We start from the raw sequence: 19,106 nt of genomic DNA, 5'->3' as shown, positions 1-19,106 counted from the left end.
TATCTTTCTACCTCTGTTCCTCATCTCATAAATAAAAGGAATACCTACCCCACAGGGTCATTATGAGAACGAATGTGATAATCCACGTAAACTGCTCTGCACAGTGCCTGGCACATACAGAAGACTTACTACATGTTAACTTGTCATCAGTTGAAGTATCACTTGAAGTACAGCACTCTTAGCCTTGCCCTCAAACCTTTCTCTTCACTCCATGCAGTGTGACTGGGGTGTATTTATTCATTCACCCAACAGATGTTTATTGAGGAACTACTGTGTGCCAGGCTGCGCTAGAGGCTAATTAACAGTGCTTGGAACTCACACACAGCTAATATGGAGACAAACAATAAGCAGGTGAACAATGAATGAACAGGTTGATACTGATGCGGCTGTAATGCTAGCAAAACCGGGTGATGTAATGGATAGTGCATGGGTGGAGAGATATGTCTGAGGAGGTGACATCAGAGAGTTCAGTATCTGGAGACTCCTGCCTGAAAGTGTCTGGGAAAAGAGCATGACAGGCAGAGCGAACAGCGAGGACAAAAGCCCTGAGGGCTGGGGAGTTTGGCATGTTTGAGGAATAGAAAGAAGGCCAGAGAGATCTGCAATGTTTATAACTGACAAGGAAGAAAACAAAATCCGCAAGGATTCATATATAGAATATATAAATATTCACATCAACAAGAAAAAGGCAGCAAAGTCAATAGGGAATGGCAAAGCATATAAATGGCAATTTATAAAAGAGATAATCCAAAGTGTTAACAAACAAAATAATTTGTAATCCTTAGTAATCAGAGAAGGGAAAATTAAATCAGCTATCACATGGGGGCGCTGGAGTGGCTCAGTCGATTGAGCGTCTGACTCTTGATTTCAGCTCAGGTCCTGATCCCAGGGTTGTGGGATTGAGCCCTGTGGAGCTCTGCACTGAGCCTCCTTGGGATTCTCTTGCTCCCTCCCTCTCCCCAATGCACATGAGCACACTTTCCCTCTCTCTAAAATATAAACAAACAAACAAACAAATAAATAAAAATCACCTATCACTTTACACCTATTGGATAGGCAAAAAGCAAAGCTGGGTAACACAGAAGGTTGATGAGGTGTGGGGCCATGAACATGCTGACACTCTCTGGGTGGAGGTGCACACTAGGGCAGTCAACTTGGAAAACAGGCTGGGATGCATGGTGAAATTAAGGAGACATACATCCTACAAGCCAGGAATTGGAGCTCTTGAGCTTACAGCCAAAGAAATTATCACAGTCCACAAAAGTCTGTGGAAAAGGTTCACTGCAGATTGTTTATGGTGGGGGAAGATGGCAGCAGGCTGGTGTCAAGCCTAGGAGAGTGGAGAGGTAACATGGGCAAATGACCACTCTGGAGGACTATGAAGCAGTTACAAGTGACTGAATAGATGATAAAACAACAATATTAGGGGCGCCTGGGTGGCTCAGTCGGTTAAGCGTCCGACTTCGGCTCAGGTCACGATCTCGCAGTATGTGAGTTCGGGCCCCACGTCGGGCTCTGGGCTGATGGCTCAGAGCCTGGAGCCTGTTTCCGATTCTGTGTCTCCCTCTCTCTCTGCCCCTCCCCCGTTCATGCTCTGTCTCTCTCTGTCTCAAAAATAAATAAAAACGTTAAAAAAAATTAAAAAAAAAACAATATTAAAAACATATTAATGAGTGGGTGAAAGAAATGAAATGTGCTTTGTAACACAGCACTATTTGAGTAAACTAAAAATATATGAACACAAAACAAGAAAATAAAGATTTTACCAGGATAAGGATATAAAGATACACATTAAATATACTGAATGGGTGCCTATGGCATTAAATCAGAAAAATGGTGGGACAGGGGTACCTAGCTGGCTCAGTCGGTGGCGCATGAGACTCTTGATCTCGGGGTTGTGAGTTCGAATCCCATGTTGGGAGCAGAGATTACTTAAAAATAAAATCAAAGAAAGAAAGAAAGAAAGAAAGAAAGAAAGAAAGAAAGAAGGAAGGAAGGAAGGAAGAAAGGTAGGTAGTGGGACATTAATGAAGAGGAGAAGGGAAGATTGTGGAGACTATATTCTAGGCACGTCTGTATACAAAGGCTAGGAGGTATCTGAGAACTGGTGCACTTGGGGACCTGTCCCCACTGCAGCCACACTGAAGTGAAGCCATTTCTAGTGGCTGAGGTGGAAGTTTCAAGGTGGGAGGGAGTAGGGAGAGTGGTGGGGGCCTTCTGAACCATCTAGAGGCATTTGTGAAGTGCACATCTTGATCGCAAATGGGGAGCCACGGAAAGGCTTCAGGAAGGGGAGTGGTCTGCTCTTGCTTGGGTTGCATAGTTGCATAAGAAACTCACTCTGGCTGCTATAGGGAGGAAGGATCCCAGGGAGGGAGCCTGGATGCCAGCAGGGCAGGCAGGAGAGTTGCCACACTCCAGGCAGAGGTGAGAGTTTTCTGTTTTCCTGACCTCCACAAATGATGTCCTCCACAAGTGACATTACCCCCAAAGATTCCAGCCATGGAGTCCTTGTCCCATGAGCATCACAATGACCAGAGTGCTTGTGACTTTGTGTCCATTGCAGGTCCCAGCTGAACCCCTAACATGGCATAAGGCCAACACAACTTTGCTCAGAGGATGATCAGAGGTCATGATCCTTGATCTCAACTTTGTGCTTCCAGAACAATCTGACTACTAAACTCTGAGAATATCAGGACCAGAGTGTGTCTAAGCAGTCATCTGATCCAACACCTTCATTTCCTGAGAACCACTGAAGAGAAAGTCTTGCTCAGGAACATCAATTCAGAGAGAGGACTTCATTCTGAGTCTCTTAATTCCCAGCCCTCCCCTTTCCCTATGCACTTCACATCCTCAGAGAACTTGAACTGTGTGCTTGTTGTGAGAACTATTGACTCAGATCCCAGCTTCTGCAGCCCCAGAGGCTGTGGTTCAAATCCCAGCTCCAAAGGAGGGCAGAAATTGTACACATACACAGACACACATACAAGTAGATATATATAATATACATATATGTGTAAATCCTTGTTAATGCACAGAATTTCTCTGGAAGGACATACTGTGCAAGAAACTTGTTTTGCTTCCTGGTTTGTCTCTAGGGAGGGGGTCTGGGTAGAAAGCGTGTATCTTTTTGTATCTTTGCACTTTTGCACTTTTTGAATTTATACGCAATAGCTTTCTGGGTTTTGTGGGGGTTTTTTGAGTTTATTTATTTATTTTGAGAGAGAGAGATAGTGCAAGCTGGGAGGGGCAGAGAGAGAGAGAGAGAGAGAGAGAGAGAGCGAGAGAGAGAGAACCCAAGCAGGTTCCCCCTGTCAATGCAGAGCCCCATGCCGGGTTCGAACTCACAAACCGTGAGATCATGACCTGAGCTGAGATCAAGAGTCAGAGGTTTAAATGACAGCCACCCAGGCACTCCTAATTTTTTTTTTTTTTTTTAAGACATGTCTCCTCCCTTATTTACTGTGTATTTCTGGGAAATCCATTTAACCTGAGTTAAGCCATTTAACCTAATTATGGTCCCCTGAAGGGGCTACACTGTAAATTGCAAAGGCTAGCAGTCACACCCTCACTGGGTGTCATGGGACCATGTTCAAAAGTTCCTCCGCTGTTGGGCTTTTCTTGGCATTTGGGAGTTAGGGACACTGTGATGGAGGCTCCCAGGCAGTGGGTGTGGCAGCACTATGGGAAGAAGGGAAGGGGAAAAGGAGTGTGTGCATTGACTGCGGAACTTTCTTTAAGAGGAGGTTGGTTGATGAAGGAAGGGCAAGATTTCATAAACTCAAATTCTCAGTGTATCATCTCTCAAAATTTCGAGGGTGACAGGACCTGCTAGACGCTGTCCTTGGTCCTGAAGGGCTGTCAGCACGACCACGTTGTTTCCTGAGACCAGGAGTTAGTAATTCTAAACCAGAGGAGTGTTAGTTTCAACCTTTAAAAACGTCAGTGCAATTTGCATCTTGCAGCCCTCCTCTTCCTCGGGTGTTGGCTGCACCCACTCCCCAAGAGTTCTCATTATAGCTGCCACATCTCACATATCAGACCTACAGGGTACACCCGCCAACCTGTGTGCACCACATCCAGTGAGCACCCACTCCGTTTGCTAGCCCTCCAAATTCACTGATGTCAGATGGGAAATCAATGACTTTCTGAGCAAGCAGAACCCTAACTTGCTCTCCCAGCTTAACTTGCTTCATTCGTGGACTGTACTATTTCCACCATCCACAAAGTCATTTTTTCATTTTTGAAAATGGCAAGGAAAGCACCTCTAACCCATGGCCTCACACTTGTGACAGATGCATGAATTCAAAGTGACCCTTGCAAGACCCTTCTACACCTGAGAGGCCTGAGAATTCAGCATGAGACTGCTGCGTGACAGTTTGGTCTGCTCTGACATCAGATGAGAGAGAAAATGAGTGCGAGGGTCCTCATAGTCCAGGGGAGATCCCAAGAGGCAGACAAGAGAGTCGCAGCCAGGCCTCAGTTGGACCCCACCTACTGGATCTTGGCACTACGGGGGGGGGGGGGGCAGAAAACACATACTCTGGCCCCTGCCTAGCTCTGCACCTGTTTCCTCTTCGCTCGCCCATTCATCCCAGTAGAAAACCTTCTGTTCCCCATTAGCAACTGCAGAATGAGATCATGTCTGGCCTGTTACATGGGCCAAAATGAAGAGGGAGGAAGCAGGTGGTGGATTGGGGGTGGCACGAAGGGGGCAAGTAACCCTTAGGTCAGCACTCATTTCAGCGATCATTTCTCCTCCTCCTACCCCATTTCCTGAGCACTGTTTTCTCTTCCTTTCTCAGTGGCAGAGCGAAGGCAGCAAAGAAGGGCATCTGGGCCTGTGGGGAGGAGGTCTGTGGGTTTAGAGAGCACTGGCAGCTCCATGCTGAACCAGGAACAGATTCCTGTCCAACTACTCTATTCTTCCTCTCCCTGTCTCATTCCTCACGTCACCAGTCTGGGGAGTGAATCCTGGCTGCACTATTAGTTTACTTGTTGTGGCAAATCATCAAACTTTCCGAAGTCTCATTTGCCTCATTTGTGAAATGGACACGCTGATCCCCAGAGGGGGTGTAGTACAGGGATTTGGTGAGGTGAGGGAGGAAAAGGCACAGAGCTGTCGACCACACTTGCTGCCCCACAGCACCCCGCGCTCTCCCCTCAGCCCGTGAGCACCCTACCGGTTCTCAGCCACCAGGATCTGCTCCAGCAGGCGGGCGGCCTGCACGCGCGTCTCCAGCTCCGGCGCCTGCAGCAGTCGCAGCAGCAGGTCGAGGCCGCCGTCCAGGCGGATGGCGTCGCACAGACCCTGGGCTACTTCTCGGCCCACGGCCGGCAGCAGCCAGGCCTCCTCCACTAGTTGGAAGACCTCGGCCAGGCCGGCGCCCACGGCCCGCGCGCCCCCCGCCTGCTTCAGCTCAGACAGCGCCTGCTGCAGCTCGGGCAGCGCGCGCTCCAGGGCGCCCTGCACCTCGGCGCCCGCCCCGGGCGACACCTCGCGGGGCCCGCGGCCGCCCGCGGTCCACCATGGGCCCGCACCGCCGCCCCCGTCTGGCCCCGGCACCGCTAGACGCTCAGAGCCTGGCCTTGGGCCCGACATGGTGAAGAAGCGGCACAGCTTATAGGCGGAGAGGAGCAGCGTCAGGACCATGGGCGCGGGGCTGCGGGGTACATCCCCGGTCCGGAGGGGCGGGGCCGGGCGGAGCGCCCCGGAACTTGGGAAGAGGAGGACAGGAGATGGGGACCAGGTAGAAGGTGCAGGAGAGAGGGATGGATAAAAGGGTACCAGGCAGGGGCGCTGGCCAGAAGTTTGGGGGAGGGGCGAGGGCGGGATCTGGAAAGGAGCTTTTGGGTAAAAGGATGCAGGCTCAGATGTAGAGGGTGGGCAGGAGGAGCCGGAGGGGAGCGAGGGATGGACCCAGACGTCAGCAGGTCTGGGAGGCAGCAACAAGAACAAAGCGCGGCTCCAGCCAGAAGATGCTCTGCAGCAGCCCCGCCTCGGACCAGCCGCAGCAAGGGAGCTGACACTCCGCCCCTCGGTCACGTGGGACTCCTCCCTTGCCGCCGGCGTAGCCTCGCACCCGAGCTTCCCCAGCCACGCCCACGCCCTGCGGAGGGGTGGGCGAGGCGACTAGGGGAAGAGGGTGCGGAGCGGTAGGACAGCCTCACTATCCCACAACGCACCCCCGCCCCCACCGCCCCCGAGCCCCCGACACTGCAACGAGAAGGCAACACCGTGGAGCGTGCGCCCTGCCCTAACTGGTCAAATCAACCATAATAACGATTCGGTACAACTCTCGAGACCCTTTAGGCCCGTTTCTCAAGCCTTGCAACATGCTTTAGGGGGTCGAGATTAGTGTTCCCATTTAACAGCTGAACCGACTGAAGCTCATAGAAAAGAGATTCCCCCAAGTCACCCACCTCTCTGGTTACGGAAGAGAAAAATTCAGTTGGAAACTCAGAATCATTTCTTCCAGGTAGTGGGAGGGTTTCAGGAAGCCTGTGGACCCCCAACCCTTGGCACAAAATCAGGCGTTCTGTGCCAGGGGCGTTTTCTGGAAAGAGGGATGCTACTTCTCAAGAGAGTCTAAAAGTGCCAAGAACTAGGCTATTCTTTGCGGATGGGGAGACTGAAGGTGGAGACAGGGAGCAGTGAATGAGCGGGAGACCGAGGAATCAAATCCAGTCCAAAGGGTTAATATTCACCCAATTTGCTGTGCTGTGAAGACCAGCTTGGGGAAATCAATGCACCCAAGGGGTGAACCTAAACACGAAACTCTGTTATTGTTTTTTTTAAACAGAGTTTTAAAAAATTCCCCCCAGGGTGCTTACCAGCATTCCTTCAACCCCCCTTTCACTGCCCTAAATACACAACGGGTGGGTGACACACTCAGCCAGGGATGTGCCTGTTCAAACAGATCGCAGATAAACAACCATTTATGGAGAATGAAGTTGGCGCTACTCCAGGCATGAGGCATTTTGTCTGCTTTAGCTCATGTAACCCCCAACACATCATGAGGCAAGTATCAATAGTCTCACTTTACCAAAAAGAATACCAAGGCAGGCAAAACAGTTTGCCCAAGGTCACGCAGCCTCTGAGTGGCACAGTGGGCCTTCTTTCTGACTTTCAGACCCACGGTGCTAGTCCCCTTCTGACAGGACACCGAGCTTGGCAAGGATCCTATTCACTGTTCTCTCGGGTCCAGAGTTCCAGGAATGCGACCTTTGCAGCCACTGGGGTCTGGGGCACTGGGGGCTGGCCCAGAGATTGAGCAAATAGAGCAGCAGAGAAGGCAGCTCCTCTCCTCTGGCTCCTTCCCTCCCTGTCCCCCGCTCTCCCGCATCACAGTGGAGATTGCAGGGAGCCCAGAGCCCAGTTTGCCAGCCAGGCTAGAGGCTGGAGGCCCTGCCATGGCATCCCCAAGGCCCCTACTGATACTTGCCCTGCTGGCATGGGTGGTTCTGGCTGACCAAGGTGCAAGAGGGTGTTGGTGGCCGTTTGGGTCAACGAAGGGTGGGCGAGGGCGGTCTGGGCTTGGCCGTGCCAACTGATATCCCCTCTATCTCCTCCCCACAGAGTCGTGCAAGGGCCGCTGCACAGAGGGCTTCAACGCTGACAGGAAATGTCAGTGTGACGAGCTCTGCTCATACTACCAGAGCTGCTGTGAGGACTACGTGGCTGAGTGCAAACCCCAAGGTGCGTCCGGAGGGGCTGGATGGGCCCGGGGTCCCCTCTGCAGCTGGAGACTCACCACCACCCACTGTGCCCACAGTGACGCGTGGGGATGTATTCACTCTGCCAGAAGATGAGTACGGGGTCTACAACTACTTTGAGGAGCCCAGAGACAACAGCAGTGTCCTCCCACAGCCGGAGAGCACCACCCAGGGCCCCGACCTGCAGGCCCAGACTGAAGTGTCTCCTGACCAGGAGACCTTCGAGGAACCTTTTCTGAACCCTACACAGGGGACCCTGGGGCCTGAGACCTCTGATCAAGACATCCCTGAGTCCCCGGTGGAGGAAGAGCTATGCAGTGGGAAGCCCTTTGACGCCTTCACTGACCTCAAGAATGGCTCCCTCTTTGCCTTCCGAGGTGACTCCAGGGGCAGGTGTTGGGGGGTGGGGGTCTGCCTCTGGGAAAACCCTTCCCTCACACAGACTCTCCCATTCTAGGGCAGTACTGTTATGAACTGGATGAAGAGGCAGTGAGCCCTGGGTACCCCAAGCTTATCCAAGATGTCTGGGGCATTGAGGGCCCCATTGATGCTGCCTTCACCCGCATCAACTGCCAGGGGAAGACCTACCTCTTCCAGGTGCCAGGCCCAGGGGCCGTGGGTCAGAGCCAAGGGTATCTAGACAGGGGTTGAGGGCTGCTGTGCCCAGTACTAGGGTAAGGCAAGATGGCTGGATCACAGCACAGCCTGGCTGGGGCTCTTGAGGACAGGAAAGCCCAAGGCTCCAGGTCCTGGGCAACAAGCCTAGAATTGGGACAGCTGCCTGGGGTGGGGGACTCGGCCTGTGCTCAGCCAGCCACCTCCTCACTCCCCCTTCCTTTCCTACCGCTTAGGGTCATCAGTACTGGCGCTTCGAGGATGGTGTTCTGGACCCAGATTACCCCCGCAACATCTCTGAAGGCTTCAAGGGCATCCCAGACAACGTGGATGCAGCCTTGGCTCTCCCTGCTCATAGCTACAGTGGCCGGGAGCGGGCCTACTTCTTCAAGGGTATTAAGGGAGTGGGTGGGGAAAAGAGCAGGCAGTGGGGCAGTCTGGGCTTTCCTCCACACTCCTCTATGGGGAGGCCTCAAATTACGTTCGGCACCCCCACTCCCCGGCCAGGAGCTCCTATCTCCAGCAGCCTTAGCGCTGGCTTTCTGGCCTCACTCATGAACCTCCCCCCATCCCATTTCCCCACTCAGGGAGACAGTACTGGGAGTATGAGTTCCAGCAGCAGCCCAGTCAGGAGGAATGTGAAGGCAGCTCCCTGTCCACAGTGTTTGAACACTTTGCCCTGCTGCAGCGCGACAGCTGGGAGACCGTCTTTGAATTTCTCTTCGGAAGCAGATTCTCTGGTATGGAGGGAGGGAGAGCAAGCCTCGCTTTCTCCTCAAGAGGGCTGGGATCTCCAGGGTAGGGACAGGGCAAGGCTGGCCGGAGGGGGCCGTGATTGCGGAGCTGGGGTTCAAAAGCTGTTTGCTCAAGCCAGACTTTGCTTCTGTTGACCTTTGGGGGGAGGTCCACCTGGACCCCACACCTTGGACTTTGCCTAGTGCAGCTGAGGGCACAGCCAGCAGGAGGAGGGGCTATGACTGAGGCAAGTGGGGAGGGATGCAGTGGAGGAAGGCTAGGGCAAAGAGCACCGAACTGAGAGTCAGAGGGCTGGGGTGCTGTGCTCTGCCATGAGGTTGCTCTGCCCTCAGGCAAGGCAAGGCCCATAGTTGGGCACCAGATGAACTCTCCAGGCCCACAACGCTCTCATTAACCTCTTCCCTGCCACAGGCGGTGCTGGACAGCCCCGGCTCATCAGCCGGGACTGGCCTGGTGTGCCCAGGCAAGTGGATGCGGCCATGGCCGGCCGCATCTACATCTCAGGCTCAGCTCCCCAATCCTGGGCCAAGAAGCAGAAGTCTAGGCGGCGTAACCGTAAACGCTACCGCTCACGCCGTAACCGTGGCCGAGGCCGCAGCCAGAACCCCCACCGGCAGTCCCGTTCAGCCTGGCTGTCCTGGCTCTCCAGTGAGGAGGACAGCCTGGGCATCTACGACTTTCGTGACTACAACATGGACTGGCTTGTGCCTGCCACCTGCGAGCCCATCCAAAGTGTTTACTTCTTCTCAGGAGGTGGGAGCCCGTGCCATCCCTGTAGCTGGTCTAGCTGGGGTCTTCCCTGCTGTCCCTGGTCCACATGGGCTGAACATGGCCCTTGGGAGGTGATTCCAGAAAGCCAGGCTGGGAGTCCTAGGCTGCGTTGTGGATGTTCACTCACCCTTCCGGGAGAGACCCAGGGCTTCTTTCTCAGGGCAGGGGTGTGTGGGCAGGGCCTGGCTGGGTCTCACACACCCTCTGCTGACCTCTCTTCCAGACCAGTACTACCGAGTCAACCTTCGCACACGGCAAGTGGACACTGTGAGCCCTCCTTACCCACGCTCCATCGCCCAGTACTGGCTGGGCTGCCCAGCCCCTGGCCGCCGGTAGGAATCGGAGCCTGCACAGCTGGGCCCTCCACTGTTCTTCCTCAACCACTTCCGCCCATCTCAATAAAGACCCCTTGGTCCTGAGTTTAAGACTGCTGTCCTGACTGGAGTGGACAGGCAGAGACCGGGATCTGCCTGGGGAAAAGAGGGGAAGCTGGGCTGTCACGAAGTTTTGGAGGAGGAGAGTGTCCTTGTGTCCAGTCCAGGTTGGGCTCAGGCTTTCTCCGTGAACCGGAAAAGCTCCGGCCTGGGGAGGGCCTCACGAGTGCTAGGCTTCCTCCTGAGCTAAGGAGCCCCTACCAGCCTACCAACGTTGGCGGGAGCTTGAACAGCTCTGGTGATGACAGGAGCCACCAAGTGCCTTTCCCAGCCCTGGGCTTCCTTTGCCTCTCGGAGTTGACTAGGGTCTTGGAGGAGAGAGATGGGGCAGAGGGCAAGCGGTTCTGGTTCCGCTTTTCTGCCCCTTCTGAGCCTGCAAGGTGGTTAGCCTAGGGAACTGGTCAGCATGCTCCCCAAACCCACCCCTAGGATGAGCCTTTCTTTGAGGCCTCTGTCTTGGGTCTGGGGTCTGGGGCACTGAGGGTAGGAGTGGAAAGGGCAAGAACTCAAAGGAAATCCAAATGCACCCACTTCTCTTAGAAAAGGGACTCAGAAGACTCACAAGGATGAATACTCTGTAAACAAAACAAAACAAAACACAAACAAGCATCTTTCTTAAAACTCCTCGATTGTACCTGTGAAACCTCCTCTGATTCCTGGACTCCAAGGTTCCTGGACTCCAAGAAGCCCATCTGGGCTCTCAAGGGGCCATGGAGACAGGGCTCGGTGCAGGCAAATCTCTAAAGCAGACCCGAGGGCAAGCTGGTGGTAACATCTGCTCTCCAGCTCTGCTGAGGGCGGACTGGCTGCGGTTCATCTGCCGTCTCCCTGTCAGCCTCCTCATCCTGTCCAGCTTCACCAGCCCAGCCCCAGGCTGTGGCACAGGACTGCATCCACCGTCCCCCGGGGGAACTGGGGCACTGGGGCACCGAGGGCTCCAAGGGGGAAGGTGAAGCAGTGGGAGTGCTAGAGAGAAGGATCTCTTTGGCTTCCTTCCGGGCAAATCCTGGGAGGATTTTCACAAAGTACAGGATTTCAGACACAGACTGTGGGGTGTGGGGGTGTGAGGAGAGGGGCTCAGACCAGCTTTCTTTGTGAGGCCCTGGAGGAGCAGGGGCCAGAGAAGTTTTGCCCCATCCATACTCACACAAGCCCAACGCTGTCCCTGGCTTCTACTCTTCCCTCTGGGACTTCTCTGCTCCCCATCGGCTCGAGATGAAACCTCTCCCCTCCTGGAGGCGGGGCCAGCCTTCTGAGCAGGATAAAACCCCACAAGGAGGGGTGGTGTGGGCACAGCCTTGGCATGGCCCTCTGGCTCCTCATTCTCTGCCGGCTCCATGGCCAGCCCTGCGGATGCATCCTCAACAGGTGATCTGGTGGGGAAAGGGTGGGCAGGGGGAGAATGAGGGGGAAGGTGTGATGGGGAAAGGCTGAAGCAGGGGAGTGGAGTAGAGGCTTCAGGGTCAGCTGGGGGTTTTGAGGCTGGGATGGAGGCTTTTGTGGGGAGTCCCAGCTTGACCCCTACTCCGGCCCACAGGCCATGCCAGTGGGCTGGGTCCCCACCGGAGAAAGCGGACCACTTTCAGCAGAGGGCAGCTGCTGGAGTTGGAGCGGGTGTTTGCAGCCCGGCCCTACCCTGACATTGGCACCCGTGAGCACCTGGCCCGGGTCACCTGCCTTCCTGAGGCCAAGATACAGGTGAGCAGTGACCCCCTCTCAGGGTGGGGGTACTCTCACACAGCCCCTTTCCTCTGGGTATCCTGCCTCCAGGTTTTGCTTTCCCTGTACCTGGGGGAGGGTGGATGGAGCCAGAAGAGATTCCTTTTTCCCTTACCAGGTGTGGTTCCAGAACCGCCGGGCCAAGAGAATCAAGAATACGAAGGCAGGAGGCCTAAGCCCAAGGCCAGAGCCCCCCCAGAGAGCCTGTTCTCTTCCAGACACCCTCCAGCAGTCCCGGGAGCCCCGAAAACTAGGCCAGCTCCCACCCTCCAACAGCACACCTCAGTGTGCCTCACTGTGTAGACATGCCTCCTGCTCAGCTCCTGGCTTGGGTTCAGGGCAGGGCCGGGCAGGGGCTAAAGCTGTAGCCCCATGGGGACCAGCTGGGGCTTCAGCGACCCACCTTTCTTCAGAACGAGCTACTCCCCACACCTCGTTGGGCAGCCTGTCTGACCTCATCTATGCCTCAGCCATTGTCACCAACCAGGACCACTCCTAATCTAAGTCCTGAACTTGTGAGACCCCTCCTCTGGCTCTGCAGCCTACCCCCGCCCGTTAGGACTGAACACATCAGAAGTGGATCCCCTGTCCCTCCTTTTACACAAGGGAGTTCTCGTATTGGAAGGAAGTTTAGCTCAGGGATCCCTCCCCTCCATTGTCCTCCAGGCCAGCCTAGAGTCACCAGCTACCCAGCACCCTGCTCCTCCTGGGGCATATGCCCATCGCCGTGGCAGGAGGTACCTTTAGAGAGAGGAGGTCAGGGCCATGTTTTCCACCTCTCACGCCAGGCCTGGCCCCAAGTCTTCTCATCCCAACTGACAACTCCTCCTCCCTCTAAAGAATGGGCAGCCGTCCCTCCATTTTAGCCCATTAGCTAACTGCTAAGTGAGTATGGTGAGGAGAGAACTGAAACTCATCCCAGATGGTGGGGAACCCACCCTTTTGTAGCCCAGGCCCCCTCTCCTGACCTACCACCACATAGACAAATTAATCAGAACCATGGATCTGAAGAGGAAATGATATTAGAGTAATACAGTGGAAAGAAAAGCTCCGGGCTTATGTTGATTTAATTTTCACAAAGATCAGATTGGCTGCCCTCTGACCCGAGGCTGTGGAGACAACCTGACAGACTTAGCATGGGGCAGGGGTGTGTGTGCGTGGCAACACTGGGTTTTCATATCACTGTCATCTGTAATACCGACTAATCTCCAAATAAAACCCAAACTCTATACCTTAATCTGGATTGTTGTGTGCTGCAAATGAATGGGGACAAGAGCCGTTTGCTTTTGAAATGTATCTCCATCACCTAATCCCTAAACAGGGTCAGGTTCCACACAGATACTGGGTGGGAGGTATTACCCAGGCTTCTACTGGGATTAGTTAGGGGGACAGTTAATTGAAGGGTTTAGGGCTCTGGCTGACAGACCCTGGGGAGATGGGAGCCTCTGCTGGCACCTTCTGCTCCTACTGATTCCAGGACACTCCAGCTGCCTTCACCTCTGGAGCTGCTTTGCTCCAGAAAAGCATAGAGGGTCTAAACTGGATTCAAATCCTGGCTCTGCTATGTAACCTCGCAAATCTCTGAAAGTCTATGAGCCTGCAAGCTGGGGGGGGGGGGGGGGGGGCGTTGGATAACGTATCTTCTCTCCATTTTGGGCATGAGAAGCAATGATGTTAAGTAAAGGGCTACATGTGATGTGTGACATGCTATAAAAGCTCTCAATTCATGCAAATTGCCTCTCCCTCTCCACACAGCAGGCTATGAGAAACTGGGAAGGCCCCAAACTTCTTGTTCCTCTGGCTTCCTGCCAAGCACTCCCCTTTGGGAAGCCCTGGGCCCAGACTGCACTGGAGAAAAGTATGGGACGGTGAGATGGAGTAAGCGGCGGAGAGCAGAGCTCCCTCCACTGCATTGAGAGCCAGAGGACAGGCCACCTGATCGCTATCTCCAACTCTGCCCTTGCGGATGAAAAACCACTTTGCACGGTGCAGATCTCCTTGGCAGGAACTAGGTCTTCTACCCCTTGATCTCCAGAAGCTAGCACAGTACTTGGCTCATAAAGGAGTTCTCAGTAAGTGTTCGATGCCACAGAAGCCTGTTGGCTTCTGAGTAGGGGATTGGGATCAGGTAAGGACCCCATTCTAGTGAAAGGGATGTGTGTGTGGAAGGACTCCAATCTCAGGATAAGAAGACGCCCTAGATCAGAAGCTGTTTGAGGGGACCTGCTCTTTATCTAACATTTGGAAGTCTTCGAACCTTCCAATCCAGGTATCTGGGGGATGTGAAAGCTTAAGGCTATGTGGGCACAACAGGCTACCTGGCCCACAGAGTTCAGCACTGGTATAGCGACGAACCCCCACAAAAATTCAGTGCATCTTCTAAACTACACTGGGTTGCCAGAAACATTATAAAATGCCACCTGCGCTTCTTCTCACAGTTGACATTGCTTTTAATCAACAATAGAAATTCTAAGATTTCTCAACAAAGTGATCTATGGTGGAAGAGAAGGACCTGAACCCTCCCTCTCTCTCACGTATTGTCTGGAGAAGCTCAGACTGGCAGAAACTGGCAAACACTGTAGAGCAAATGTCTACTGAGCCAATGTTCTTTCCAAGAACAGAAGAGTACCCTGGAAGAAAACAAAAGACCAAAGGAGCTCATGGTGTGAATAAATGGAAAGGAGTACACCATTAGGAACAGACCCTGAACAATGATCAGAACTAAGGAATCTTTGGGCTTCTGTGTTGTCACAAGACTTGAGATAAGAATACAGTGGACACCATAAATATTTATTGAGTAAATAACTATCGCTAATAGTTTTTAAGTACACATATACAGACTTTATCACTATACCATTAATCTAAGTTCTTGCAAGTTTAACGTTACACAGGGCAACCTAACAGTCTTTGGCTCCCTTTACAGAAGGACCACAGCTGGTCATCTGATCTCTCTCAGCCTTTGTCTTCGGGAAGAGGGGCCTAAAACCATTTCCTCTTCCAACCTCCAGGATGGTTGTGAAGACCAAAAGCAACCATGGAAAGCAGTTACTCAACTATGCACATTTACAAACTATTTTTAGCACCCCGCCCCCCACAAATATTTTAAGAACCTACATAAAAAATCCTCCATTAGGCTTATGTATAACAATATGTGTACATACTCATGTTATGCGTACATGTTCACGTATATGTCTCTTCGTGTTCACATATACAGTCAAACCTGACAACAATCCATACCTACAAAGAACACCTCCCTTTATTAGCTGAGACAATCCACGGTAGGCATACTCTTCCCACCAACACACACAAGCACAAAGAGATTTTCAATTAAAATCACACATACTGTTTTGCCATCTGAATTGGTTTCCTTTTTGGAGGCAGAGCAAAGGGTGATGGGGAGGTGGGAAGTTTAAGGAAGGCTGATGAGTGGCAGAGATGGGCAGAAGCATACAGAAAATGTGAAAAAGGCAAGCGGAAGAAAGAAGATGAAGACAGAAATGAAGATTCCAGAAAGGTAGCTGCCTAGCTCCCAATTTCACCATCCCATCCCATACCAACCCGCCTTTCTCTTATTCGATGTCCTGTGATCAGTTCCTCTTCTGGCACAAACTGGAGAAAGGAAATCCTTTGTTTTTTTGGAGCCTACTGATCTAAATTACAGGTCTGCATCAAGGATGTACGCAGCAAGGGTGACCATCAATTTATGCACTTGGGCAATTTCAAGGCAGTACCGTCTGCTTCTTGGAAGGCCTGTATTCTATTTACTCCTGATGGAAAAACCCAGCCTCAGCAGTGCCCAGATGGACTGGAGAAGGCAGATGGGCACTGGGTTCAGGAGAAGGTACTGAAAGACCAGTTCTTTTCAGTTGTTGTCTCAGTCTCTTTTACTGCCCCTCTGGAAATTGACAGAGGATGCCCTCCCCGCCCCCTGCAGGACCAGCAGGTGGCCTTGGCTTGGCCCTCTAACCGGAGCTGAGGACAAAGAGCCTGACAGGTTGACTGAGAGTCAGTGACTGGCAGCTGGGAGCCTGGAGTCTCCCAAAATCCACTCCACGCTTTGATGAGGAACCATCAAAGCTCTCCCAATTCGCCTTCCATCGCCCGCACCATGACATACAGCTCGGCCAGACCCACCACAGAGGCCACGATCAATGCAGCCAGGACCCGCTGGGGAGAGAGAGAACGAGGTTTAGGGGATGCAGGTCAGCATTCAACTCTGCAGCCTCCAGCACCTCTAAGAAGAATGGGGGGAAGGGAAGAAAAGAGGATCTGGATTCTCTTCAGGTTATTATGTACCTCCATGACTGCTAGACAGCTCAATGCTCCTCCTCTAAATGTTTAACACCTAACTTGTTCAAGGCATCTTCACATACTTTCCTCCCTCTCCCACCAATACCCCCACCTGGGGCACCCTGCCCTGCCCAGTGCCTACTTACTGAGGCCATTTCTGCGAAGATATATTGGCTTCCGAGGTAAGTGCAGACGAAGGCAGCTGCTACCGTGACAATAAAGTTGAAGATGGTGATGACCAGAGCTTTCACTGACCTCACTTTGGGGAAGAACCCAGGGAAGAAACCTTTAGGTCAGCATCCTCCATGAGGCCGCCCTCTTATCTCAGGACTGCCTCCCCATCAAGCGGGTTACCCTCTAACGGCAAGGCCGAATAGCTTAGGCTTAAACCCAGAGCACTGGGGTGGAAAGAAGTGCCATGACCAACCCCTCCCAGGGAGAGGCTACAGCAATCTGATTGCCTAGCACCTCACCTTGCTTTCCGAGGTCACTAAGAGTCCCACCGTGCCTCGAATCCTGGGAAAAAGAAAATGCAAATGATTTCAGAATGGAAGCAGCTCAGAGGTGGCCCAGAGAACACCCATTTGTCAATCTGGGCTCTGCTCTCTTTATTCCCCAACACATTAACTCTGCCTTCTCCATGGATTCTGTTGTCTGGGACCGAATGGATTCTTTTCTGGACCACAGATCAAGCATTTCAGAGGAAGGGCATAGGCTCCCAATACCCATCTACTCCTCTCCTGCTCCAGGGCAGGAGCATGCCACAGAATAATAGGGAGCCCTGTCAGAAGAAAGGCTCCAAGGCTTGTCTCCATCTCTACAACTTTTAACAATCAGTCACCATCTGAGCCCAGAGTCTCAGTTAGGGAGTTGGGAATTAGACTGGGTTTGTAGGCAGCACAGAGCTTCGATGGTCCCTGAAGAGTATAAAAACCAAGCTTCCATGTTGTTTCTTCCCTATGTACCTCTTCCCAGCGCAGGGCTCTGCTTTCAGGGGCTACTCAGTCCAGGTACTGAAGAGCAGGCCCTTACCTGACAGGTGACGTTGTGGGTGATCCGCTTATATTCCTCGTTGGCCAGCTGTATCTTAATCTTCTCCAAACGGGCAACTAGCTCTGGGTTCTGGGGCAGAAAAATCAAATGACAAGGATATTCCCAGCTTTCTAGAAAGCATGTCACAACCACTGGTCTCAGGGGGCAAAGCACTGCTAAGGGTGCCAAGAGATTCATGTACTAGTTCTGCCCCCACTGTTTTGGAAAATTTTTGTGTGTGGGGGGGGGAGGGAGTGGGGGTTCTAGGAATCTGTTTTCCAAGCAGTCAAAGCAGAACAATATCCAGATCCCCCACCCTGGCTCTCAAGGATTTAAAAGACAAATGTCTGAGCCCAAAGATTGATTCATAAATCTGAATGTATCACGAGTAAGTCCAATTCAGCCAATACCCACTCTCACAAATATATCCCTTACATACCCGGGGAGGCTTCACAACCTCTGGGAGATAGATTTCACTGCCTTCTAGGAGCTCATGAAGGTATAGTGGGGAACCTGGAAAGAAAAGATTTCCACAAACATAATGATAAACAGAACTGAGGTCGAAGGATTAAGATCAGAGAAGGGTCTAGTCCTTCTATTCTTTCTACCAAAACAAAGCATGGCCATTCGTATCTCAATTCATCTCCAAGATCGTTTTCAATTGAGAAGGATCAAGGACAATTCCACATAAGTATCTCCTAGTGCGCATACTGACTTTTGAATGTCAGCTCTCAATTATCTTGCCAATGTCACAACTAACACGTAAGCCACTTACACTTGCCTTTAGATTAGGTCATGCTGCGGCCACAACAGAACCGCCCAATATAGTTTTCGGTCACAGTAATGCTAAATACTCAGAGGACAGCGTACTAGATGACCTCTATAGTCTACCTTTTGTATGTCTGGGCAAGCCATGCTAATTATGGCAAAAGACCTTACAAGCCAGTGTGGTCTTAGTCCCTCCCTTTACAGTTAAGGGAACTGAGACCCAATGAAAGGAAATGACTTCTCCAAGGGGAGTTTGTGGCAGAGCTAGGACTAGGACTCAGATGCTACTCCAGTTCAGGTCTTTGAACAGAGCTTTCCATAATCCTATGTAAAAAAAAAAACAAAAACAAAACAAAAAAAGAAACCATCAGATTTAACTTGTTTTTGAGATGGAAATAAATCCAGATCCCCAAACAGGACAAGCTCACTATTCTAAGTAGACCTGGTCTTCCTCAAAGATCAGGCGGCCCTAAGTAGGCCTGGTAGTTCACGAGGAGACTTTCAAGAGAAAAAAAGTGCACAAGTAAATTTGGTCATCCACGAGAAATCCCCATGGAAGTTGTTAAGTTAGTGGGCTGCCCTACGGTTTATGAGGTGACTCTTGGGTTGGCTAGATGACCGTTCGCGGGCGAAGGAGAGTGATGGATTTCCCCCCCCCCCCCTCATAGCGATGACAGAGGTGGGAAAAGGCTCAGGAAGGACAAGACTCTGGAAAAACGGAGGCGAGTCCGGGTTGGAGACTGGGGCTCACCTCTCTCTCTCAAGTACTGATGCAGATCTCGGATCAAGCGGAAAGAAACCAGGCGCGCGGAGCCACTGGGAAAATCACCACTCTTGGGCTTCTTCCCTAGCGCGGTCTCAAGTTCTGCCCGCAGCTTCCGGGGCAGCTGTTCTGGCTCCAGCTCCCCGCCGGGGCCCAAGGCGCGCACCAGCCGCTCGCCGGCAACCAAGCGAGACGCCATGTCCAGCGGCTTATGGTCAGGTGACCCGGGGCCGGGACTTCCG

General features: G+C 52.4%; 4 protein-coding genes across 7 annotated transcripts in view; 2 read left to right on the top strand and 2 right to left on the bottom strand.

Annotated features, from left to right (window-relative positions):
* The window catches only part of SARM1 (sterile alpha and TIR motif containing 1), a 24,822-nt gene extending 13,207 nt beyond the window's left edge, over positions 1 to 11,615 (bottom strand). Inside the window, exon 1 of one of the 2 annotated variants that reach the window (XM_058703562.1) lies at positions 11,440 to 11,615. In XM_058703562.1, coding sequence (XP_058559545.1) covers positions 11,440 to 11,615 — 176 coding nt within the window. Of the gene's footprint in view, positions 1 to 5,183; positions 6,164 to 11,439 lie in introns of those variants that run through there. The other variant, XM_058703561.1, reaches the window with a different exon arrangement.
* VTN (vitronectin) lies at positions 7,274 to 10,277 on the top strand. Its single transcript, XM_058703564.1, has 8 exons — positions 7,274 to 7,477; positions 7,580 to 7,699; positions 7,776 to 8,093; positions 8,174 to 8,313; positions 8,568 to 8,724; positions 8,919 to 9,071; positions 9,499 to 9,840; positions 10,082 to 10,277. The coding sequence occupies exons 1-8, from the start codon at positions 7,414 to 7,416 to the stop codon at positions 10,192 to 10,194; spliced, it is 1,407 nt and encodes a 468-aa protein (XP_058559547.1). The 5' UTR covers positions 7,274 to 7,413; the 3' UTR covers positions 10,195 to 10,277.
* Positions 10,904 to 19,092, bottom strand: TMEM199 (transmembrane protein 199). 3 transcript variants are annotated; one of them, XM_058703572.1, is made up of 6 exons: positions 18,853 to 19,092; positions 17,773 to 17,846; positions 17,334 to 17,423; positions 16,775 to 16,817; positions 16,448 to 16,560; positions 10,904 to 11,665 (listed from the first exon to the last, which is right to left on the bottom strand). In XM_058703572.1, the coding sequence occupies exons 1-6, from the start codon at positions 19,061 to 19,063 to the stop codon at positions 11,654 to 11,656; spliced, it is 543 nt and encodes a 180-aa protein (XP_058559555.1). In that variant the 5' UTR covers positions 19,064 to 19,092; the 3' UTR covers positions 10,904 to 11,653. The 3 variants fall into 3 exon arrangements, with proteins under 3 accessions (XP_058559555.1, XP_058559553.1, XP_058559554.1); XM_058703570.1 differs by lacking the exon at positions 10,904 to 11,665 and adding an exon at positions 14,781 to 16,178 and having other exon boundaries at positions 18,853 to 19,091; XM_058703571.1 differs by lacking the exon at positions 10,904 to 11,665 and adding an exon at positions 16,131 to 16,245.
* On the top strand, positions 11,561 to 13,204 carry SEBOX (SEBOX homeobox). Its single transcript, XM_058703573.1, has 3 exons — positions 11,561 to 11,660; positions 11,830 to 11,990; positions 12,130 to 13,204. Exons 1-3 carry the CDS (start codon positions 11,630 to 11,632, stop codon positions 12,508 to 12,510), a joined length of 573 nt encoding a protein of 190 aa, XP_058559556.1. The 5' UTR covers positions 11,561 to 11,629; the 3' UTR covers positions 12,511 to 13,204.
* Positions 19,093 to 19,106: the final 14 nt, after the last annotated feature.

The sequence above is a fragment of the Neofelis nebulosa genome, chromosome 16, assembly GCF_028018385.1.
Source record: "Neofelis nebulosa isolate mNeoNeb1 chromosome 16, mNeoNeb1.pri, whole genome shotgun sequence".
Lineage (NCBI taxonomy): Eukaryota > Metazoa > Chordata > Mammalia > Carnivora > Felidae > Neofelis > Neofelis nebulosa.
The sequence above is the reverse complement of the archived record's forward strand: the minus strand, read 5'-3'. Positions and strand labels throughout refer to the sequence as shown.

Excerpts from the sequence above, each read along its gene's own strand:
- VTN (XM_058703564.1), top strand. The coding sequence starts at position 7,414 with ATGGCATCCCCAAGGCCCCTACTGATACTTGCCCTGCTGGCATGGGTG. Across the intron at positions 8,314-8,567 it reads GGAAGACCTACCTCTTCCAG|GGTCATCAGTACTGGCGCTT; the intron begins GTGCCAGGCCCA and ends CCTACCGCTTAG. Across the intron at positions 9,072-9,498 it reads CTTCGGAAGCAGATTCTCTG|GCGGTGCTGGACAGCCCCGG; the intron begins GTATGGAGGGAG and ends TCCCTGCCACAG.
- SEBOX (XM_058703573.1), top strand. The coding sequence starts at position 11,630 with ATGGCCAGCCCTGCGGATGCATCCTCAACAG. Across the intron at positions 11,661-11,829 it reads TGCGGATGCATCCTCAACAG|GCCATGCCAGTGGGCTGGGT; the intron begins GTGATCTGGTGG and ends TCCGGCCCACAG. Across the intron at positions 11,991-12,129 it reads TTCCTGAGGCCAAGATACAG|GTGTGGTTCCAGAACCGCCG; the intron begins GTGAGCAGTGAC and ends TTCCCTTACCAG.
- TMEM199 (XM_058703570.1), bottom strand. The coding sequence starts at position 19,063 with ATGGCGTCTCGCTTGGTTGCCGGCGAGCGGCTGGTGCGCGCCTTGGGC. Across the intron at positions 17,847-18,852 it reads TCAGTACTTGAGAGAGAGAG|GTTCCCCACTATACCTTCAT; the intron begins GTGAGCCCCAGT and ends TTTTCTTTCCAG. Across the intron at positions 16,818-17,333 it reads CCCACAACGTCACCTGTCAG|GATTCGAGGCACGGTGGGAC; the intron begins GTAAGGGCCTGC and ends TCTTTTTCCCAG.